This window comes from Anas acuta, chromosome 1 (assembly GCF_963932015.1).
Source record: "Anas acuta chromosome 1, bAnaAcu1.1, whole genome shotgun sequence".
Taxonomy (NCBI): Eukaryota; Metazoa; Chordata; class Aves; order Anseriformes; family Anatidae; genus Anas; species Anas acuta.
This window is the reverse complement of record NC_088979.1, coordinates 67,622,864-67,647,927: the sequence shown is the minus strand read 5'-3', so window position 1 is coordinate 67,647,927 and position 25,064 is coordinate 67,622,864. Positions and strand designations below refer to the sequence as shown.

The 25,064-nt window shown below is 42.6% G+C and overlaps 1 protein-coding gene across 1 annotated transcript in view; it reads right to left on the bottom strand.

Annotated features, from left to right (window-relative positions):
• The window catches only part of VWA3B (von Willebrand factor A domain containing 3B), a 72,018-nt gene extending 56,047 nt beyond the window's left edge, over positions 1–15,971 (bottom strand). Inside the window, exons 1-7 of the mRNA XM_068681159.1 lie at positions 15,700–15,971; positions 13,663–13,749; positions 11,734–11,958; positions 9,612–9,706; positions 6,925–7,175; positions 5,030–5,186; positions 857–1,026 (exon numbers count right to left, since the gene is read on the bottom strand). Of these exons, the coding sequence (XP_068537260.1) occupies positions 857–1,026; positions 5,030–5,186; positions 6,925–7,175; positions 9,612–9,706; positions 11,734–11,958; positions 13,663–13,702 (938 nt within the window). The 5' untranslated portion in view covers positions 13,703–13,749; positions 15,700–15,971. The remainder of the gene's footprint in view (positions 1–856; positions 1,027–5,029; positions 5,187–6,924; positions 7,176–9,611; positions 9,707–11,733; positions 11,959–13,662; positions 13,750–15,699) is intronic.
• Between the last annotated feature and the right edge of the window lie 9,093 nt (positions 15,972–25,064).

The following is a 25,064-nucleotide window of genomic DNA, read 5'->3' as shown; positions in this document are numbered from 1 at the left end:
CCTTCCCACTCTTGCACAAACAATAGTGAAACAGAAAGCTATAGCAGGCATTTCACAGCTCTGTAACTGTATGGTGGCTTCTGTAAAGCAGACAAACACCTATCAGCTGCTTTTGCCCTCCTGCTGTTGAGTGTGTTTGGTATTGTGGGTTTTTTTTTGTTTGTTTCTTCATTCATTTTCTTTATTTTTATATTAGAATCAAGATTAATGTTGTATTATCCTTTCTCATTGAAGGCTTTCTCTTGTCACACAGCTGGTTCCCAGGACAAAGTAGCCAACAGACCATATGGAATATATCAGTTCCCACCAACCACACTAAACAGATGCTGGAGAGCATGGTAGAGAACTGCAGCTTCACACAGACAGACCTAACACTACCCGAATTTCCTGTTGTTCCAGGCACTGCCTATTTAGGACAGGCATCACCTTTCAACTACATGTCTGTGTTATGTTTGATCTGAAAAAAAACCTCTAGATCGATCCTTTGCTGGTGCCTGTGGATATTACTGAAGTATAAAGAAATGTAATAAAAACTTGTTTATGTCGTGACTCTCCCTTGAAAAAATTTCATACTTTGAAAGAGAAACAGATTGCAGACAATTCAGGATATAGGTAAGGAATGGCCTTTCCACAAGCCAGTGAGCACACATGTGGAGAGAAGCTGTTCAAGTAGGCTCTGTATTTTAGTTACAGCTCTTGGACTATTTCCTCTGTTTCCCCAGACCACTTACTGATCTGGTTTGTTTCATTTCCCTTATGAGTAAAATGGGATAATATTCAGATATCTTCAGATAGCATTCCTAGCAGCAAAGCACTTTACAAGTACTGAAATCATTACTGTGCTTCTTTGTCATACCTGCCAGAAGCCAAGTGGCTCAACTCCTTCAGAAAAATAACAGTTTCATCTTCCCTGGCATTGAAAGATACGGTGTTGACTGGACAGGGGCCATCAGAAACCTTCTCAAGGAGCAGCTGCTTTGTTTCAGCTGGAACATCACCCACAGCAAAGTAATAAACAGCTTCAACCTGTCATAAAAGAGCAAAAAAAAAAAAAGGAATTGGGAGGACTGTTTTACACAGATGTTTGGTATTTATTCAAGCCCAGTCCTGTGCTGAGCATTGGTATGAAAGTCTGGTAGCAGCACTGCATTACTTGGGCTATAAGATTAGCAGACCTTCAGTTCTCCCTCTCATTTTTGCTAGTAATTCAAACGAATTTCACACAAAATTTCCCGAAGTGAGAAGGGAACCAGGCCCGCAGTCCCTGGGTACAGCTCAGTAGAAGCCCCTTTCCAGAGAAGTTAACCAAAACCAAAAAGAAGTGCAAGAGAGGACAACTGTGCTGTTAGTCAGGACGAGGCTCTGTGCTGCATTCCTCTTTTGGGAAGAGAGGAACTATGCTGGGGCCTTGCCAGGGCTGAAAAGCAGTAGGAACTTTTAGTAGGAACTTTTTAGTAGGAACAGACATACTTTTATTAGCAGCACGTATTTTGAGGGCTAGGAGAGATGCATCATTCTTTGAATGCTACTGTAAGCATTTACAGATAATTCATATTTTTTATACTTCCCAAGGCAGAGGGAACTTGGCAAGTTTGTTATGAACACATACACTTATGTTATGAAAACATTGCTGCAAGAAGACAGAGAAGATGAAGAAATGTCCTTTAGTTATTGCTTGTGTATTACACTGTGACAGATCCAGTGCTGCCTGCACATACCCGTGCTAAATGGTAGCTAGTAAATATGCTTCTTGAAATTTCACCAGCATTAAAAACAAATGTAACAATACCTATTCCACGATGATGTTCGAGACAGCAAGCACAGCCTATCAGTCCTATGGCATGGCACATACCAACTGATAAATACAGATAAATAGCTGTTCAGCTGAAAAACAACATTCACATATGGTAAGGAATCCCAGATATGCACCATAAGAGAGAAAAGATGGCAATTGTTTGAGGCTGGGACAGCACTGAGGACGTGTTTCTGCACCCATATGATTTCATGCAATAGGAAAGCAGATTTAGTATCATCTCTAGGCATGTTCATGTACTTTCAGTACTGTCTTTGACACTGATTTTCATTTCAGCTTCCTAACCCAACAGGCTGACACATGGACATCTTCTGTCCAGTTTGTACCCAAAACTTTCTGGGCTGCAGGATGCCCATACCGCCCCTCATCAGGAGCACAGTGATACAAACTGACACAGGCTTCTGTGTTTCCTCTCTCCCCTCTCTACCTTTTGCCACAAATACCTTGACTAAAGGTCAGCACTGGAAGACATCTACCCCAAGCAGCAGCCCAATCCAGGGCTAGACCAGGTGAATTAACAAGCAGCACCTTGGGGTTGGGCACTCCACGTGGGAGTCAGGGACCATACTTACGGAGCACATTTTGGGAGTAAGAGGTTCTGTGGCCAGCCAGGCTGCTAGACAAATACTATAGGAAAGAATGATTCATATTTCATTAACGTGCAAGGTTAACACAATACCCATTAGCTTTAGAAGCAAAATAAATCAACACTTGTGCCTATCTGTGCTTTCATTCAGTTCTAGAAGTTTCTCTCTCCGTTTCATCCAGTTACAAAGCTGTCAGAGCATGCAGCTCACCCAGCTGAGACCAGTCCTCAGCCAACACCCTTGTCCTGGAAATTCCGCTTGCTGAAGAGGCTCCTGACCTGGGGGTACGTATGCAGATTGCACAACCACTTTTCCTTGTCTTCCTTCAAATTCACGTCTTCTCTCCCTCCCTCCTAAGACTGCCAATAACTCAGAAACTTGCTGTTTAATAAGGGTATTAGCTTTCAGACTTCCTTGAGATGATCTAATGCCTGCCTCTGCAACTTTTAAAATGCTGAAAGTTCTTGGGCACAGCTGATGCAGAACCAGCTCCTCAAGAAAACAAAATTGCTAACCACAGACAATTCATTCTACTTAACTACAAACCCAGCAGTAACATAGCATGAAGGAAATGTTCCTTACAGAACAGTAGGAAAAAGTTCAAACCATTTAGTCCTCCGCATTTTGCAAATTATAATTTCTGCAGCCATCCAAACAAGCAAACAAACTCCATAGAGGAACAGAGAGGAAAACATGACAAAGAGTTCCTCGCAGGCTTTACCTGGGAGGAGAGGTGCATTTGGGATGGGTGGCCCACACTTTGCAGCACAGCACCTGCACAGAACTGTAAGTTAGACGCCGTGGATGTATCCGTGCCAGGTGGAGCCCAAAGGATTGCAGCCTTGGAGCAGAGTGATCTAGACCCTGGGACTGACAGGTAACGAGGAAGGGAAATCTAGGGACTTGCCACACATGGAAGCGCACCTGAAGGAACGGCTGGAAAACCCAAGTCTAGGCAAAAAGGAGCTGTTGTTTCTGAGTAACTTCTGTTGACAAAGCCAGTTCTGAAGAATGAGTCATTTATGACTGTTCAGTGACTGCAGCTTTTGCCTAGGACTGAATGGGGTCTGCCCCAGCCTTCAGTACGGTGAAGCTTGTACTCAAACTGAACTGTCAGTTATGAATGATAATAACTGTATTTAGGAGTAATTAAAGTCTGAAAGTCTGTCTTATGTTGATCACCCGCCAAAATTGACTCCCCCAGATTACCCATTAGCCCACCAATATCCAGAAAAAATAGTATGTCTCACTGTTGGATGAATTTTAATTTCTGTTTATTTGTACGCAGACCTACCAGGTCCAACAAGACTTCTTCATCCAGACAATACTGAAATCTAAATATGATCCTTTTTTTTTTTTTTTTCCCAACAGAAAATTAGAAATATACTGCAAATTGAAAATGTTAGCATAATTTATGAAGGAGGCTTTTTAAAAAGCAGTCATAAAAAATGTCACTGTTGCACAATTTGTTCCTCACCCAGTTCCCTTTTAATACCATTTTCCAAACATCAAGGTTCGTCTGGTTGAGAATCCATCTGCACAGGGAACCAGAGGGAAATTCAAGCCAAATTCACCTCCTCTTTCAAACAGTGTCTCAATATGAGATTTACAAAGGAGTTAGGGTCGGATCTGTGCACAGGGCTGGATCTTAATGGCGGCAAAAACTAATGATACTAGTCCACACAATTTTCCATTTAATTCAAGTGCCAGGAATTTAATTTATATTGTAAGTGAATTTCATAAAATATCTCTTTAACAATACAAGTTCTAAGTGACTAGCTCAAATGATGGCATATATTTTTTATATCTTTTGACTCGGTTATAATGAATAATGTAATACGGCACTTTGAGAAATAGACAGAATTTAATTACAGTAATACCTGTGTATGCTTTGTCTTCTTGCTCTGGAAGAAATTATAGCTGGCTGAGGAAAAAGAATTTGCAGACATCTACTGTCAACAAACACTTAAAGAAATCTCTGTACTTTATATTTTCGATTTTAACTTTATTTTTTTTCACAACCACTTTGGATAAAAAGTCATATTTTTTTTCCCTGACTTCAATAATAGTGATATAAGGAATATTTTATTGGATGTTACTGCCTTAGAAGTGAAGAGCTTCCGGATGCTTTTCTAACAGCATGTGTTTGTCATTATTTTATTTTGTTTTATTTTTAACTTGGAGCAGTGCAGCAGAGTTGGTTAAATTCCTGTCAAAGGAAGTTCTGTGTGGACTAAGGGACATGTTTGGACTTGATGATCTTGAAGGTCTTTTCCAACCTAAATGATTCTAAGATTCTATTTTCATAAACTTGAAGCCCTTAAAAACATATATGGCAAGGAAAGTGGAAAGCAATGTATTTACTCTTTCCCTTAATGACTGAATATGTTATTTATTCTCTGTACTCCAGAAGAGAAAAGTTTCTGCTTTCAAAATACAATAAATTTACATAAGCAGGTCATCAGTAAACATACTATGCAGATACACATGGAAAAACAGGAAAAAAACTTCTGAACCCTCCCATTAATATTTATCTTTGCAAAATTCATCAGGGCAAATCACAGTAACCAGTCTGGCACTGAATATTCTTGGATTTACTTGAGGCTTCCAAAAAGATGTATGAGCTTACCGTCTCACTCATGGCTTCCAGCAGGGCTTCAGCAGAGCTGCTATGGCTGACAGCTGTCATATGGTCCAGTTTCCAGAGCCACTTAACAGCAGACTTTACAGTGTGTTCAGACACAGAAGCACATTTCTCTTGCCACTTCATAAGATCCTGAGCAGCCCTGGAAGTGACATTAACTGTAAATCAGAAGTACTGAGAATAATGCTGGCAAAGCAAAAAGGTGGAGCTCTGCTATTGTTACTATTCTTTTAGATTCTTAAGTAATAATAACAATAAACCATACATACTAAATCTCGACTTGCAATAAAAGTAGGGGCAAAATAAAACCCTAAGAAAAATACTATAATTTTTTATAACAATTTTTTAAGACAGCTGCTCAAAGTATACCCAAGAGGGCTACAGTACTTTAAAAACAGTTCCTAATTCCTATTTACCTTTTCACATATTTACCGTATATTTACTATAAAAGCACAATCAGGTTTTTAAAATACATATATGAAAAAAAATAATCTGGCTTCTCTTTCCACTGTGTATGGCATATTTGCTGGATGACCTTTGTTTCAGATCATTTTAACCAACCTCCGCTTTTCATAAGAGTGCTGATCTTTATCTGCCCATCAAAATGAGATTTGTGATGCAAAGCTTTTCGATATTTTAATTGATTACAGGGCTCTTAATGGCATAACAGAGGTACAAAGCGTATGAGCATGCATGCCTGTCCATTTGCACATAAAAGACAGAAGACAACTTAAAAAAATAACTGGTTCCAGCATCTATGATATACCATCAAGCACCACTCTGAAGAGTTACTTGCAAATCTAAAAGACAAGCATGCTTTCTTAGATTCTTTTAAAGCAAGAACTTGTGAACTGTGTTGTCCTTTGTCTCCCTGCTGAAGCAAACAGAAAAATCAATGAACACATTTACTGTACCTCAATTTTGACTTAGCTTTTCAGATCATCTTTAAAGAAAATGTTTTATGTGCTTCTCAAAAGCTATGGAAATTAACTCTTTTATTTCTTTTCAAATCTCAGGTGTATCACAAGGTAGAGAATTGAGATAGGGCAGCAGAATCAAAGCTGGAGGATGAAGCTTGGGTAAAACAACATTAAGAATCATAGTGTAGTTGCAAGTAATCTTTATGGAACCTATTCAAAAATTGTATGGCTTAATTTGCACATCGTTTTTTTCATAGTCACAAAATTCCATTCATCTATCCAAACCCAAGCTTATGCCTTCAAACAGTTATGCATAAATAAGAATTTGTTCAAAGATACTTCAATTTGAATAGCTTTTTTTTTTTTTTTTTTTAACTTGCAACTAAACCCAGATTCATTTACTCATGTTAGGGAACAAGCTCATGTCTTTTGTTATGGAAATCTAGTATTGTTTGCTAGTCCTACTACTGATTTCTGTGACCATGGAAATCTATAGAAATACAAATGACTATGCCTCTCTCTATGGTACGTGGGGGAGCGTACATTCAGCTGTAAGGCAGAAACCTGTAGTGCCTAAAGACACAAGAACGCCTAGGCAGTCAGACGTGACCTCACTGTTTTACTCTGTAATGCTTAGATGCATTACCAAAGAGCATTACTGCTGTTACAAAGTGCCCCTGATCCTTTTGCCTTTCCTACATTTGCAGAAGGCGTATATCAACATTTGGTTTCTGTTAGCCTTTATCCGTTCCTCAGGGTAACACAAGGGTTTTCTGTTAAATGGAAGTTGCAAGCTCAGCATTGCTGCGGGTGAAACTTGGTGGAAGTATAGGTATTACCATGATAGGCATTAAAAGGTATTACCATGAAACAATTTGCACTACAGAAAACAGATCATCCAAACACACATCTGTATGACATGAGACTCCTTTTTGTTCTCATGGATCTCCTTCTGCTTACCGGATGAGGTTAAATTTGGCAATTTGGGTCACCTGTTCCATGAGAACCATGGAAAGTGCATCACGGCATGCATCGAATTCAGTTGGGGCTGCAGTGCCAAAATCCAAAACGACGACAATGCACCGTTCTTGAATCACTCCGAATATCAGCCGGCTTTCACTGGTTAACCATTCCATTCGCTGCTGATAGAGCTCAATAGCTCCCATTAGACAATCCACAAAATGAAGAATCAGTTCTTTTTTGGCTGTCAGCTTTATTTAAATAAGGGAGAGAGAGAAACTGAACATCGGAACAACACAAATGAAGCCCCAAGCATAGCACAGCTGCAATAGCTGGTTTGCAAGTGCCAAATATGTCAGCCAAGGTAGCAGTGAAAACAACCCATTTTTCTTCCACTATTGCAGGAGCAAATACTTGACAAACGCATCTGAGCTATAACAGGAAAGACACTGCATTTTGTCCTAATTGCTTTTCATAATCTTTTTATACAAGCATGGGACAGTGCCAGTGGGTTGTCTGCCTTGTCTGTCTCAAGACTGGAGCAATTAGAGTGAGCTGAACAGGGGCAAGGATGGAGAAAGGGCTGCAGAACAGATGGATGAACAAACAGGAACACAGGCACTTTGTACCTTCTTAGACTCGAATTTTGACTAGCTCTTAAAATTTTACACAGTGATACAAGGGAGTGAGCGGTTTGGTTCTGGGGCACTCCAATCTCCACCTTGTCTTTAGCATTTGAAAGGAAATGTAAAAGGCTTCCTATTTGTGCTATTATTTCGTTAACAATGGCCAACATTACAGCTTAACTAGTTATGGGTAGGGGTTTAGGCAAATTAAGTTCAGGCAAATGCAATCAGCAACTAAAATGTCTCATGCCCTAACAGTAAATTAAGAAAAACATAGATCAGTATTCAAATGAAAAAAAAGGAGACAATCTGCATATATATATATATATATATATATATGCAAATGCACTGTGTAAAATGATCCGTGGGTTTAAAATCTCTCTGCAGGCTCCAGTAAAGACATACCTGCAATATCTCTGATCCCACAAGCTAGTTTACCTGCTATCTTCTACATCCAGCTACCTTTCCAGGACTAGTAAAAAACCTTGGAGAGCCAAACGTTTTTAAACAAGAACATTTCTCAGTGAGAAGAAATTTTCAGAGTCAGTCTGCACATTTCTTCCTCTCGTATGTATTTTCCTCTGTTCTTTAATGTCAGCTAGGGCCCTGTAAAGTGCCTCCCAGACACACAGTATCAGGCTGCCTGCCAAAGGAATGGCGGCCTGTGAAGAAGCACTTAGTTTCCTCCTATCACAGCCAGACTCATACAAACAGCTTATTGCACTACACCGATCAAACTCCATCTTAAAATAAAGGACTTTTCTTGCCCCACCCCTTCACTTCTAGTAGGCCAGTCCAGATTCCCATTTCTCTGAGGCCTGGAGAACTGACTGTTCACCCTCGTTTTATTCATGGCAGTTCACACACGTTTATTCTTGGACTAGCATGTCTTTTATCATAGAAAAATATAGCTCCTTTCTGTGCCTACAACTTGCATTTAAGGCATTTAAGGGCAGCAAGACTACCATTTTTCAGACTCTCTTGGTCTTACCTAACTACATCAACATCAGCCAAGATCTCTTACAAAATTAGCACCATTGCCATTCATCTTGCTAGCTCTTCTCAGTACTCGCTCTAGTTTGAATTGCTTCCTCTTACCCTATGGTAACTGTACACAATATCGTACACCATATTCTAAGGGAGGTCTCACCAGATTTTTTTTGGCATTGCTACCTTAAGGCTACCACAAATGTCTTTTCTCATGCTCCAAACTAATCCTAGACTAGATGACATTATGTAGATATTTCTTACAGAATTAAATAGGGAAAGAAAAAAAAAAAAAAAGAGAGAGAGAGAGGGAGAGAGAGAATAAGGCTCCCTGAAATGGTTCTTTTCCTATTTTTATGCCTTGTGCCTCAGAAGTGATCCTAGTTATCAGAAAAAAATGACAAGCCATGTGTTTCTGTAAAATCCCTTATGAATTAACTCTCTCCCCTCCTAGCTCAAATGCGTATCTCTTCAGTCAGAATCCATCCTCTCAACAATGGGACAGCCAGCAGCTGCTACTAAGACATTCCTTAGAACATGAGCCTGGGCAGAGATCCAGCCAGCATCTCTATAGACGGGGCTGAGCCTTTTGTGACCCACTGGCACTGAGCAAAGCAGTGCTTTGCATCGGCAATGACAGCATATTATGTCGACTTATTTCAGCATCCTTATTTGTTTTATCGATTACAACTACTTTTTTTTTTTTTTTTTAACTCAGCTGAGATTCTTTTTAAGTGCACCCTCCTTCATGACAGGGTAAATGTTGCTTAGAAACTGCAGCCTTCTCTGGAAAGATGTACTGCAATGCTGCACCAAGGCAAAAGTGTAAGACTTTGCAAGGAAAAGGAAAAAATAAATAAATAAATTATATATATATACATATAGCTTCTCTACTGCTGATTGTCATCACCAATAGTTTGACAGAACAGGGGAAAAAAAAGATCAAAAGATAAAGTTCTTAAACAATGAATGTATGTATTTCTTGTCATAGGGAGACATTTTAGTCATAGCATTCTTCTGCAGCGATAACAACTTGTAAGTGCATGGGGACGTTACCACAATTCAATCACTTACATTATACACGCTGCCATCTTGTTCTCTCATGTACTGAGGAAACAGACCGTCTGCATATCGAGAAGCCACAAGTTTCCCCAAAGTGGTCACATAATCTACAGTAAAGGTTACAAAAGACCAAGTTGTTAATCATTAGGATAACTTTCAAGATGTTCTGTTTTTCAAAAATGCACGCAACACAAAAGAGATTAAATCTTGTTCTTATCACGTGCTTTGCCTTCAGTATGTCAAAACATATTTTACAGAAATGTAAAGTCAAAATTCAGTAAAATATTTTTAGAAGAATGAGGAGGATTCTTTGCATGTATTGGCTTTGAATGAGTAGGAGCTTCTCCTTTAGTAGTAAGCATTGCAGAGTACATGTGTCCTTCAAACAGTTAGTTCTCAGCTTGATGTGTACACTACCCATGTGTGAGGCTCATGCATCTGTACTGATCTCCGGACATGAAGAAATCTGAGGGAAATTCTAATGATATCAAATTACGACTTTTTCTGGCTCTGTTTAAGACCCTGAGGGCACCAGCTGGTCTTGGCAGCCCCAATCAGTCTCACCCATGGTTTCCACACACAGGGTGCTCAGGCCTGGGCCCCCAGTCTTTGCTTGAGCTATGCTGCAGGTATGCCCGCTTCAAGTCCTGCTGGTAAACCTCTCTCCTGGGCAGACCTTTCAGCCCTATATTACGGCCTTCTCTCTGGCTCCATCTCCAGCTGTACCAGGCTGCACTTCCTGGCTGGACCTAGACCTAGTTCATCACCTCACCTTGCCTGGGACTGTCAGTGGACATTGCTGCCAGCACCCTGCTCTGCCTGCTGTGCTCAGATGCTGCAGGACTGCATCCTGGTCAGGGAGGACACTGCCTGGGCTGTGGTCCCCTTTGCCTCCTGGCTCACTTTCCCCTCCGGGAGCAGCCCTGCTCTTGCTGCTCCCTACCAGTTTAATCAGAAATGGGGGGAAAATGCATTTAATCATTTATAGGCAAAAAAGCTCCATGGGACTTTAATGAAGGAAAGGTTTAGGCAATTAAACTTCCGTATTATTCATTTACCTCACAGCAGGACTTGCAAATATTTGTCCATCAAACAAAATACAAAATCTGGAACAGATAATGCTGTTCTCTTACACAACTAAATGGGTGCAGAAGTGGGTGCAACTAAGGAAAAGGTTGCACTCTGCTCTTTCAGTAGCTAGAAATCTTCTACGGTAGTTCCACTGATAGGAAAACATTAGGGGTGGGAATACTCAACGTCACAAAGCAGCTGCTCTGTACAGCATGCTGCCCTGCTAAGCTAGTACGTTCTGCTCCTACAATTACACCGTAACAACATTAACCTTGCTTAATAGCTTCTTCATCTACAGCATACAGGATTCCAGGATCTGCACTGTTGATCCTTGAATGTCCCATGGACACAAGCCAGCTGAAATCTTAAATTATACAACCTAGAACAATTGCAATACATTACAATTCCTACTTCTCGGGCAGTAAGCTCTTCAAAGAAAAGAATATCCTACCATGCTCTGCAAAGCACTACTATGGCAGTGATTAATAATTATTAGCAAACTCTTCCCCTCCAGCTGTCAGATAACTGCAAAGGAACATTTTTCTATATCCTGACTTTGTACAAAAAGCAGCCTGAATTCTAATCAAATCTAACTTCTTCCTCGAAGCTGGATCCCTGGAAATAATAAACTATTCCTGAACAGGTTGGCTAGCCCAGATGATTAACTACCAGATTTCAGATTATGGCACAGTGTACATTATATCTGTGATCTAAAAATGGGTAGAGGTCTCATGGTGTGACACTAGCAGCCTCAGCACTGCAAGTTATTTCCCAGCTGAAGCTAAATTGTGGAGGACTTGAACTGGAACCTCAGGTAAAGACACAACAGTCCAACACAGTAAGAAAAGCCCACCTCAGATCCCAAGTCCTCAGATCAAAAGGAGATGGAGTTTCACAGTTCTCTGAACTGGCAATGCCAGAAACTGGGGATACAGCTTCCCTTTCTGCCATTGTCATAACAGACAATGTGAATATCTCCTCTGAGGACACTGAGGTGCAAAATGAACACTACAGACTATGTCTTTTACTATTATTATTATTTGATTATTGACTTCTCTAATACCTTTCCTGTGCTGAAATCCAATCTGGGACAAAATCTGGGACAGGGACAATTTCTTTCTCTTGAGCCCATGAAGCTGAAGCCATTTAGAAGATGAAATGAGGGGCTGTACATCCATGTCCCACTGACTGACTGTCAGACTCTTTTCCTTCTCCTTTGATTTCTTCTTGTGGTCCTCACGGAAATTCGAGTTCTTATGATCTTTCCTGTGCTTTGAATCAAAGGCATCTGTTGTAGAGAGAAACCAGTGGATAACAACATTTACACTTAAAAAAAAAGAAAAAAAGGAAAAAAAAAAAAAAGATTTACTTGAATTCTTTCCTTTCTTTACCAGTATACCACAGTACTCTGTATACATATAGCTTATTTCTTGTTATCTTTTATTCTACTGAGCAATGTTCTTATTATTGAAATCTGCTCATCTGCTCTCAGTTCTACATATCTACTTGCAGTTACGCCTCCTTTTTTTTTTTTCATCGTATGTATTCACCTTCAATTTAGTGAATAAAATATCTCTTGTATGCTGAAATCCAAGCCCAGACAAAGCTAAGTGCCATTTCCAAATGACATTTCTTCCAGCTCTCAAGACATCTCTCCTACATTTTGGGAATCAGAGCTCCTAAGAGGCGTCTGAAGATTGTCAGACAACCACTACAGACACATTAGAAGCATTATACAATAAATGAGGATCTCTTAGCAATTATACATTCAACTTCTATCATGAGCAATGGCAGGGCCAGCAGCAGACCCTGACTTTATTGCAAGGGTGGTGAAACTCCTTCGTCCCACATCATTGTCCATATCTGCAAACAATGGTACCGGCAGCATCTGCTCCAGGCTGTGATGGATGATGTGCATGTACAGCAAATCTTGGACATGAAGGTCAATTTTTATTTTTTAAGTTCTACAGAAAAATGTATTTCTGCACAGATTTACAGTTGGCTGGGCTAGCTCCGCTTGAAATGGGGAGCAGAGGCAGACCAGAGCCTAGAGCGGCTGGGGCAGAAATTGAAGTGATGACAACAGTAATGCTTCTGTTCCTCAGCACAGAGGTTTTACGAGAACTTTGGTATTTCCTGTTCATTCCCAAAATACTCTGCATGAGCTAAGCTGGTGCTAGTCAATTAAATACCCTTGCTGTATCTAAGTTTATTTTCTGTAGACGTTTGATGTTTCTGCCCATTTTCCCCAGAATCAACATTATTTACAGTATCCCAGCCCTTCACTTCCCCATATACTGTAAGCCAGCTGAAATGTAAATATACTGAGTGGGTGAAATTGGTCCAAAATATAAAGAAAGGTTCTGTTCCGTAATGACTAAAAATAACTTTCAGTCTAGTATGGAATATGATCAGAGCTCTGCTGTCTCTGAGATCAAATACTGCAACAACTGACCTGGCTACACATGTTCATTAGACAGATTTGTTCCTCAGTTAATCATACATAAAGGAAATGAGAATGTATCCTCAGAAATCATCTTTCAGTGACAGTAGCCTTCTGCATGGGGCAGGCTGGCACCAGCTTTCCCTAGTCAGCAGTCCTACAAGCAGGGTGCTGGGCTGGCATGCCTGCAGAGGCTGGCATTTTACCAGCCTTCCTCCGCCTCTCAGTGCAGAAGCAGCAATGACAGATGTTAACTCTAGAGAGACACAGGTGAAGGTTTGCAGCTGCTTGGGCTTCATATATAGTTAGGCACTGTTTATAGTCACTTGAACAGTCATTCCCAGCTTCCTAATCAGAAAAAAAAAAAAAAAAAAAAAAAAAAAAAAAAAAAAGCCAGCACAGCACCCCATACACAGCACAGGAGACTGGCACAGCTTCAGCAGAGCTTGTACACAGCTAGCAGCATGCAGACCATGATTCAGAATAATTAAACTGCACGTTATCCAGGATAACATGGAATGTATGTAAAAGCAGTCCTGAAATACTCACAGTCACTCCAGGCAAGTCTCTTAAATGGATTGCCAGTCATGATGGATCTCTTGATTGACAGCTCCTCTTTCCTTTCGTCTTAAAAGCCTGAGAAATTATTATTCAAAAAAAAAAAAAAAAATCTAAAATACTCCCCTGAACAGGTCAATATGAACAGGAGACCAGATGCACAAGCCCAGGCAGTAATAAACTGCAGAAGATTGAGGTCAAGATTTTTCTCAAGGAAAATAATAGTATAAATTAAAAAGGGTAGCTACCTCCCGTGTCAAGAAAAGGTGAAATCAGATTTGACAGGGACCCCCTCATACTCAGAAATGGGGATATTGGTAATATGATTTCCTTTCTATCCCTGTAAGTTATCATTAAGAAAAAGCCAATGTGGAAGTTTCCACACAAAAATGAGTGTGGTGTTTTGGCCTACTGTCAGCCAGTTGTATTATGTTTTATTATTGCTTTGCATTATACTTTACCATTGCTGTAATACAATTTATGACTGAACCTGGGAGTATCTGAGACACAATTCTGTGAAGAGGTTCATAACTTTGCCTATAAGACTGCAAGATGATTCACAAAGGAAAAGAATTATGCTTGTATATATGTATATGTGTGTGGTATAAGGCCCAACTGTGACTAAAACAAAACATATAAATAGAGAACAAAATGCCAGAGGAAGCAAGGTAGCATATGTTGGCTGCGTGTATCACTTTGAGACATCACATTTTGCCATTTATTTGGTTCTTCTTTTAATGAATAAGACAAATGAATGAGGGATATTTATGAATCACCAGCAGCCCAGCTGCTAGCTATTGTCATCAAGCAGTTTTTCCTATGGGAAAAGCAAAAATGGGATAAAATCATAACAGGACTGCACCAGAACACACGGCCTCCTCCCTCTTTCTTCTTTGCAGAACTGAACACGCTATTTATTCCTCTTGCAGATATATTTATTCCTCTTACATGAGTTTAAATACCCATAGAGAAATATATAAACTGTTCTGTTCTTTGTCCTCCTCATACAGGAAGATATTAATGGTATGAAAGGCAGGGAGGGCATTAAAAAAACAGGAGTGTGTTCTGCATCCTAACACCCAAGCATTCAGTAGAAGATGCCTGCTAGCAGACGAACACCCCTTTGGCAGGGACTTGGTGTTAATGCAATATTTTTTTTTTAAACATTTACTACAGAGGAGCTGAGGCAGACAGTGCCCATCAGTAGTGAGCAGTGAGACTCGTGCAGTTTCTAACTCTGCGCGGGATCAGTACCGCTATGCCCTCGTGGTAACGCTGACACACACGTCAGGTGGCGAACTAATCCCAGATGCCATCTCATTTTCCAGATGCCCAGAGGTGTGGCAGCAGATTTTCCTGTCCTTTCGCTGCCCAGTGCCGCTCCCAGCCACTTGAACAGCGTCTGTACGTGAAGTGCTGGCACCGTATGAAAAGGCACGTTGGAAAGGAGATGGAGCGGCTTCAACGGAAATAGCACATTTACCTCAAATCTGGGAAAGGCAAGCAAGCGGATGGCAGCCAGGAAAACGGTCAGTGCAAAGCCTGAACCAAAACAGACTATTTTCAAAAGGCAAGCACCAGTTTGATCACTGCCACCTCCCCACCCTGGCCAGCACAGCCAACTTTCTGTAAGGTGCACCCCGCCTGTCACAGGTGCACGGTGTTTGCTGAGCCCGTGACCTCTCCCGCATAGCTGGGAGCTTCAAGGCGAGCCCCTGGGTGCTTTCTGAACCCAGCACCAGGCTGGGGTTTCTGTGGAAACCCTGCAGCGTGTGCCATCGCAAAACCACCCTGGGGCCAGAGGAAGAGCTGCGGGCATGGGGTGAATCCCATGCCACCCAGAGCTACCAGCAGCCATGTCAGTGCCCAGCACTGCCACCCCAAACATGCCCCGAGACACGCTGCGTGGGGCAGGAAACCCACTGCCCGTGGGGCCCAGGCCTTGGGGTCGGCTGCTCAGGGCCAAGCCTGCAGTGGGAGCAGCGAGGCCACGCTGCCGCCCTCCCTTCTCCCCGCTGTGGCCCTCACCTGCCTCCGGCAGCCACCCGCTTGGAAGCGGCGGCGCTGCCGCCCCGCCGTTGGGCTGGAGATCGCCCGGTTGCTATGGCCGGGCCTCCCCATCCCGCAGGGCCCTCCCGACGGGCGGCGGGCGCTGCTGCACCCGGTGCCGCTGCCATGCAGCCGCCCAAACAGCGGGGAGAGGCCACAAACAGCGACTCCTGCTCCCCGGCACCCAGGCGCCGAATGCGGGTCACCGAGCAATAAACGCTGCTGCGGGCCCTCAGGCTCCACAAGTTGTGTTCGTGGGGTGTGTGTGTTTATTTATTGAGCCGAGGTGTCCCAAAACAGGAGGAAGGGTGGGCTGGGGTTGCTGAGGTTGCTGGGGTTGCTCTGTCAAACAGGCAGAGACTGAGCACAAAGGAAAGCTTTCAGCCGCAGCGGGGGCACGGAGCGGCTGCGACCTATGGCCAGAGAGGAAAACGCTGAGTAAATTCATTGCTGACAGATGCCACAACAACAAAGTGCGCTCGGTGTTGTAGGGACCAAAAGTACATACGCCAACTGGGAGAGTCGCAGAAATCTATGTTTAGTGGGTCAGAGTCATGTGTTCTTGTTAATTCTTAATTTAGACTGAGCAATTGGCGATACCTATACTAAAAGCACCCACATGTCCTTTGTTTAAACCAGCATAACTGGATACACACTGCAGCAGAATTAGCATGCTTCTGGGGTAGCCTGCCTAAAAAATCTTCTAGTGTAGTAAAATGTACAAAAAAAATAATAATAATAATAAAAAAATGTGTATCATAAACCTGATCTCATTATTAAAAAGCTCCAGCTCACGCCAGAATGCCAGAAATATATGTATTGTATACACGGTGTTTGGGTTGCAAATGTTTTTGGACACAGTTTCCGTGAAAGCAACAAACAGCACAGAAGTGCACACTTTCTCTCTTCTGCCTTTGTTTGCCGTGCAATCACAAAGCAGTAAAAGATAGGTTACTCTGGAGGATCGACTGATCTGTCTTATCTCTGTACCCATGTTCAGATGGAAATCCACACCCAAGCGCACGGCCAGGGCCACTCCGTGCACGCCGAAGCCTTGGCTTCAGCTTTGTGAGATGGCGTCGTAAACAGAGATAGGAAAGAAAAGTGCCTTATAAGGCACACAGCTCGGGTGCCGACGCTACTGTCTGGTTGGAAGCAGAGCTTCAGTTTCTCATGCAGTTGGAAGCAAGGGTTTAAAGACGAGCCGGGACATGACGAGTCGTTCTTGATTGCACAACTATTCCCCTGAGGTATAGAAAAGGCATTTATTTCTCAGCCATGAAACAGCTTCCCATTAGATCATTAAAAATAGTGTACTAAACATTCTCAGGATCAGGTCAGACACTGCAACTGTTGTAGCACAAGCTGCTTTACAGACCCAGAAGTTTGGGAGGGTGCTTTTAAAATTTCTCTTGAAAGCCCAAGTGCAATGGGTTTATAAGTAGGCGCCGTAAAATCAATCAAATCAATCTCTTGGTTTGTTTTGCTGCTTCCAGCAGTGGAAGTTTTTATCAAACACCAAAAAAGACTTGCTTGGGTAGGTTTTTCTACATTATATAAAATTAGCAAGTCTATCTTCATGTCTAAGTATCGGTAAATGTATTATGGGTTAAAATGAAGTGATTATATGTGCTGTAAATGTCTATGTCTGCCAAAAACCTTCACTCTGGGCTTGGCTACCCTAAACACTACGGGTTGCAAGAAAACATTCCTTAGCTTGTACAAGAGCCTGACACGGCCCAGGGACAAAGGCTGGCAAATGCACAGTGACTCGTAGCTCCATCAAGTTTCCTGATCCACTTGCTGTGGTTTTGTAGGTAATGTTCTTCCTAGGCCGGAAAATAAGATGTTCTCTGCACATCAGATAAGCGTATCTCCTTGTTTGCATGGAAGCCCTGCCCCAGCTGCTGCTCACCGTTCAGCTGACGCTGAGGAGGAGGAGGAGGAATGAGTTCTCCAGATGCTGCCGGCTGGATGAGGCAAGACTGGATAATAGAGGAGGCAGGGATCCAAGTAACTGTGAAGTGGGAACTCACTCCTTGCACAGGGGTGATAAAAATAACCGCTGAGCCATTCTGTCATCTGACCTTTAGGCTGAATGACGCAGTGATACGGATGGGTGGAATGCATGTCGTTATGTCATTCGTTAGCGACCGCAGTGTAACACGTACTGGGGTTGCATTAGGGAGCATAACTTTAGGATGTTTTGCCTACCAATAAAAGTATTCTATCATTTTTTTTTCTCGTGGCTGAAGATCAGCATTGTCAGCATTTCCTTTCTGTTAGTGCTTACAACATTGAACTGTTTGCATGGTGTTTATGACGACGCTTATTCAAACAAAATCAAAAGATAATTCAGTCTCTTTCTGTCTTCCAGTCTCATCATACTTAAAAACAAATGAACAACAACAAAAAAAAACTCTTTAGCATTTTTCTTTTTTTTTTTTTAATAAAACATATAAATACAAGTGTTCTTTAGTGGTTCACCCAGCGTAACTGCTATTGTATGAATAAAGAGACGAAGTCTCTCATGATGGGTTAGTAAGGATGCTCATGGCACTGATGCATATGGCTATGATACTATGAGGAATGGGTCCTCACCAGGAAGTTTAAGGCTGTCACACATCCTGACCTGCAGTGTCATACTTCCTGTTGACTCCCTCTCAAAGAGAGGCAGGAATCAGTTGCAAGGGGCAAGGAAAAAAATAAAAGCAAGTTGGATGGAAACTGAGTTAATGCTGTCTTTATATTGTTTACAGTGCTGGCTACGTAAAATGCACACACTGAAAATACAGTTTATCAGGCACAGGCAGACTGTAAAACGCAAGCCAGAGGTGTGCAGTATTTTACATACTCCTTTCAACTGTAACTTTTTCTCACCCTTTGTAGTGGGTTTACGTGGCAAGGTTTGGTAGCAGGGGGCCATAGGGGTGGTTTCTGTGAGAAAGATCTAGAAGCCGCCCCATGTTTGGGAAGGGCCCCGTTGTTTTCCAGATCTGAGCCAATAAGCGATGTTGTTTTGCGCCTCTGTGAGAGCATATTTAAGACAGGGAAAAAAACGCTGCGCCTCACAGCAGCCGGGAGAGTCAAGGGAGTGAGGAACAGCCTTGCAGGTGCCAAGGTCAGTGTAGAAGGAGGGGGAGAGGTGCTCCAGGCGCCGGAGCAGAAGTCCCCTGCGGCCTGTGGTGAGGACCATGGTGAAGCAGGATGTCCCCCTGCAGCCCATGGAGTACCACGGTGGAGCAGGGTTTCACGCTGCAGCCTGTGGAGGAGACCACGGTGGAGCAGGTGGCCCTGCACCGACGGAGGCTGCCGCCTGTGGAAGACCCCTGCCGGAGCAGATTCCGGGCCGGACCTGTAGCCCGTGGAGAGGAGACCACGCAGGAGCAGGTGACCTGGCAGGAGCTGCTGCCCGTAGGGGAGCCAGGTTGGAGCAGTTTTCTCCTGAGGGATGGACCCCGTGGTACGGACCCATATCTGGAGCAGTTCTGGAAGAGCTGCTGCCTGTGGGAAGCCCACGCCGGATCAGTTCGTCAAGGACTGCATCCCGTGGGTGGGACCCCACAGCACAGGGGACGAGAGTGATCGAGAAGGAGCGGCAGAGAAGAAGTGCTGTAGACTGACCATAACCCCCATTCCCCCATTCCCCTGCGCCGCTCGGGGGGAGGAGGTGGAAGAGGGTGGATGGGGGGGAAGGTGCTTTTGGTTTCTTTCCTTTGTTTCTCACTTCTCTAGCTTGTTAGTAATGAGCAATAAATCTTACTATCTGTCTTCTTATGCTGAGTCTGGTTTGCCCGTTACACTAATTATTGCGTGATTTTCTCGTCCTTATCTCAATCCTTGAGCCCCTTTCACATATTTTCTCCCCATTCCTCTTTGAGGAGGGGGAGTGAGAGAGCGGCTGTGGTGGAGCTCGGCTGCCCACTCGAGCGGAACCACGACACCCTTTAAGCACCTCCTTAAAAAAAGTGGATGAGGACATGGTACAGAGGTGATATGAAGATAAAAAATGGGACGGTCTAGTGAGAGAGTGGAGGATGAAAGAAGGCAATGGGAAAGGGCAAGTGGGAATAAACTAAAACTTCAGGGGACAAAGCTAGGGACAGGAGGGGGCTCAGGCACCTGTGACTGATATGTGATGTCAGGGAGAAGGAAGATTTCAGGCTGTAAAATTGAGATCTGTGTTAAAGACATGTCTGTACATAATAGGGAAATGTGGAAGGGATGGGCTGGCATAGTGAGTGATACCTAAATACTTATGCACAATCTGCATAACAAATTGGGTGCACTGGATGAACTGTGTCCCTGAGTGGCACTGCAAGGAGGGTGGTTGCTGAAGATGTGTGTGACATTTTGTGGCTTTTATTTTTTTCTGCTTTTTAGTTTTCTTTAATCTTCTTTAGATCTATACGTAAATAGAAGTGTTTCCAAATGGACAGGAAACAAAAGCTTCTCCTTTCTTGCAGATATCTGTCTTCCAGTTACCACCAGCGGCATGGCTGGGTGCTAGTGGAGCTGAGTTTGTCACTGAAGAGGCCGAGGCACCTGGGACAGTGCAGAACAAATCAATGAGAATTAAAAAGCAAGCAAGCAAACAAAAACAATGGCATAATATAGTGCTCCACAACCTTTGTGTTTAAGAAAGGTGCTGCACATCTAGGTTTGCCACTTTCTGGCACCCACAGTGTTTGCATCTTCTGGAATGAGGATGAAAGATACAAATGCTGCTGGTTCCTCACCGCCCTAGGGTGATCTTGCCTTAATTGTATCACATACATTTCTTCCCAGGCAGCCTGCTTGCACAAGCACAAAATCAACCTAGCAGGCACGGTGCCCATACTGGAAGGGCTGTACTGAAAGGAAGAATATGAGGTGTGTGCTGCATGGAAGTGCTTCCTGTCTGCCTTGTCAAATAAAGGAGAGGCTGTCACAGTTCTTGTTTTTCCCCAAGTCCCTGGTCAGTTATGTGCTTTTTCCCTTTTCTGGAGTCTTGTTTATTCCTTGTCTGCAAAACAAGGCATTCTTTTAAAGATGAATGGAAGAAAGGGAATTGATTTCTTATTTCAGCAAGGAATAAGAAAAGCATGCCTCATCACATTTGCCATTGTCTGTCTCTCCTTTGTCTTCCCATCCCCATCTTTCCCTCACAGGATGATTCCAGTTGACATGGATAGAAAGTCCCCACCTGCTTCCACTAACATCTGCCTGCTGATTTCTTTTGGGTTATGGATGCCTAGGACGAAGCATGTCTACTCTGGAAGCATGTCTACTCTGGAAGATCTGGAAAGTGCTTTGAACATCATAGGCATCAGTAGTCTATAAACAGTTTAGTAAGAAATGTGGAAAGTCAGAGCAAGTAAAGATGCTGGGAAGTGTAGAGGGCAAAAGTGAGAAATAAGTTAGTTTGTTGTTGTTGTTGTTGTTTGTTTGTTTGTTTTTCCCAGTTCTGGTACAACATACTAACGGATGAGGCTAAGCTAGACATTAATAAATCTAGTTTAGAAAACAGAACAAATTTCCCTAATGTGGCAATAGTGAGGACCTGGAACAGACTTAAAGCTGGAGTATCAGCGGGACACTGTCCTCTTTTAAGATGGTGGTTGATACAAAAGTGAAACATTTAGGACCAAAGTGACTGAGGAGGTCCTGCCCAGTCATCTGTGCTTAGGAACAGACATGCAACAATGATAAATGCCAAGATCTAAACTAAAAGATGATGGAGAGGGGTAAAGATAGAGGAGTGAGAGAAGGAATGAGGAAGTAGATTAATTTACATTGGAAGGAAAACTTTCAATGGAGGAGTTGGAATAAGAGCAAAGAAGTCATTTATTAAAATTTACTTTGGGTTCAAACACTCATTTTACACCAGTTTACACTCCTTTTACAGCACTGAATGTAGAGAGACGTTTGGGGCACAGCTCATATACACATACTGAAAGAAGTTTATAATGAAGTGGCTTGGATTATTTGGGTGCCAGGAGAGGTCAAAAATCTGACATTCTACAGAAATGTTCAAAAGCTAGCAAATAATTTAGCAAACTGAGTATACTGGGAGAAGCCAAAGTTAAAAGTTCATTATGCAATGGGAAGATAGAGAATGAACTGTTTCTTCCAGTAAGGGGAGGTTTGGCTCTTCATAAGCACTATGGAGCAAAAGCGATGGTCATAAGGTGGTTTATGGAAACCAACTGATTCAGTGCAGGGCAATAATAAGTGAGAACTGTGCAAATGCTGTGTGTGTCATCAAAAAAAAAAAAAAAAAGAAAAGAAAAAAAATTTTTGCTTGCAGCATCTGATGTGGAAGGTTAGAGAGAGGTCATGTATGACAAAGTCATCAAGAGGCATCAGAGTCCCTTGGATTCCAGCCAGGTTGGAGGCAATTTTTTGATAGTATCTAGAGGCTGAATCCAACTTAAAGGACATTCATTCATAATGAAAATACCCTTTATGAAAGCCAGGCTGTTTTATTAATAAATATCTGGAGCTACACTGCATCCACAGTAATCTAGCTGTGCCTTAACCCCGCCATTCATGCTCAAATTAAACCATCAATGCATGCACAAGAAATTCTGTTACTGCTTTTTTTTTTTTTTTTCTTAAGTGCTTGTCAGTGTGTTACATACATCTCTGTCACCTTAACTGCCTTCTGTAGAGTAATGTGGATTCACTAAAAATCCCTGTTACAGTGATTAAGCCTATGACAACAGTGAGTGCCAGAAAGAAAGGGGCCATTAAACGTTAAAAACAAATATTTTGTTTAAAGGTTGTCTACCTTGCATAGCACTTAACAGAGGAACTTCACAGCAAAAGCGGGCATGTTAAGATTTCTAATCAAGCCTAGACAAGAGATATTGCAATGTTATTGTACTGCTGCCAAAACTGTAGCATGGGTGTGCTGAAAGCCCGAGCCCCCGGAGCGGTGACTGCTGCAGGTGGAGGCTGAGCAGGAGGCAGCTGTGGAGGAAAGCAAGCACCCTCCTGCAAGGTGGGAAGTATTAAAGAACAACAAATTCAGCACTATACGTGTACAAATGAAACTTCAGCGAGCTGCCCTTGTGTCGGCCAGGCTGGAAGTTTTACCAAGATCACCTTCTTTTGGAGAACAGGGAAAGCAGCATTTTCCAGTTTAGATAAAGTTGATCTGGACTTGTCTGGTCCTCAACCAGTAAACATACAGCAAAGGGGAGTGCATCAGCTTGAAAAATTATTTAAACTAAATAGAGTTATTTGCTTACATGCACAGTATAACATCATGGTGGTATCAAAAAGACTACCTCATTTTTTGAAGTGAGGCCTGGAGGTGGCATGCTGCTGGTCAGTTAGCCCCACAGGACGGGGATTTGCCTCAGGTGACTCCAGTCATGGATGAAATAGGTGATTCATCACAGCTCATCACCTGACCTGCTGAAAAGTCAGCAGAGTAAGGCAGCTGCATCCTTAGGCATGTCTTGTCTGCCCAGGCTGAGTGTACACCCTGCCAGGGAGGGAACGTTTGTGGTTTCTGCAGCTTTGGAAAGGTTGTGAGGGACTGGCAGGTCTGCCTGCACCAGTGGACTTGGACCTGCACAGTGGCTGGGGCAGACGTGCCTTCGTGCACCTCAGTAGGATTGGATGCCACTTTCCTATGCAGTGCTCTGTGTTTTTCCTGCGGTCCTTGACCTCAGACTTGACTCCTACATCTTAAGCTAAGATTGTGGGACTGGCAATTAAAGGGGAAAAAATGATTTGTTTCCATTTGTCAGTGCAGTTTAACAGTCACTGAGAGATGATAAATACTGCTCCTGAAAACATTTTCTCTGGGCTGCTTTCTGACCGGGCCTGTGCTGTGAGCAGTAAGTGAATTTCTCTACATTAGTTCACGTTAGGGGTTATTTGGCCAGAAGGCATATATCATAGCTGACATCTTTACCCAGTAGGATGGATAGATGTGGGACACTAATTTCATGCAGAAAAACTATCTAGTATATAATCTGTAATATGTAGGATAATATTTAGGGATTGGCTTTCTTTTCATTGGCAGACATACAGTCCCCTCACTAACTTGTATGTTATATCAGATTCTACAGGAAACATTAAAACTATTGATGCTATATTTTAAAACATTATACTGTCTTTTAACAATATAGCATAGATTTTCTGTTGGCAAAATCCAGCTTACTATTTTGATAATACAGGAAATGAAATGTGTTAAGCAACTGAGACATATGCTTTTCACCTTTTACTTTTCATATATACCTGTGCAATGTTTGTGATGGACATATTGCTTGGGATATTTTTAGACAGCACTTTGTGTCTAAATAATATCAGCTCTCTCTTCACTTTAAAGCCTTTTAAAAAGTGTTGCTACCACTGAGCTCCTTCAGGAGAGATCAGTGGCCTCAGTACGTTGTAATTATTTTTCCTGTCTGAGCACAATTAAGATAATTCTCAACTACTCTTCACAACATATTTTACTACATACACCAGTATGTATTAAAGTCATGAAGTAATTCACAGATAACAACTTTCATGATGTACATGCTGACATTTTAATCTCAAGTTGTCTCCGTGGGCAGGATGTGCCTCTTCGAAACAGCCAGCATGGCTGGGACGCTGCCCAGGTGATGTATAATTCGGGCCAGGTCCCTCCTTCTTGGATCATCACGTAGGCTTTGACCTGTCGTGACAAGGACAGTGACATTCATTGACCGCCAAGGTGACCATACTGAGGGACACCCATGCTTGCTGTCCTCCAGGTGAGGGTTTTCAGCACACGTGGAGGATGAGGAGGAAGAAGAAGAGGGCTGATGGTGGAGGGGATGTTTTACGCCACCTTGTAAGGGGTGTGCAGGCTGGCAGGAGGTGCTGGTACCTTGCTGAGATGGATTTGTACCCTGCTTGTGGAAACAGGGTGTGGGGATGTAATTAAGCGAATCAGTGGAGCTATGGTCCCTCCCATTTCTCCCATCTTTCCAGCTGCAGTCCTTCTATTGTAATTGAAGTAGTATTATGTCACATTAGTCTCAATTTTCCATAATACCCCCACAGTTGGTGTGTGTCTTCATAACTCGGGGCCCATTTTACAGATGAGTCACATAATAGTCAAAGTTATTAATTTGTTACAAGACTGTCTACAATCCCAATTTTTACAGTGTTCCTACATTGCTCACAGACTTAAAATCTGGAGCCACTCATATTACTCATTACTTGAGCAAAATAATTGGAAGAGTTGGTGCAACTGCTGTTTTACAGGGCCCCAGGCCACAGCATTGAATGTTGGTGAGGCAGGGGAGCCTCTTGTCCTATCCAGGTGGCTCGGAGCATCCCAGCCAGCCTTCTCCCAGGCTAGGACACCTCTTTCTCAC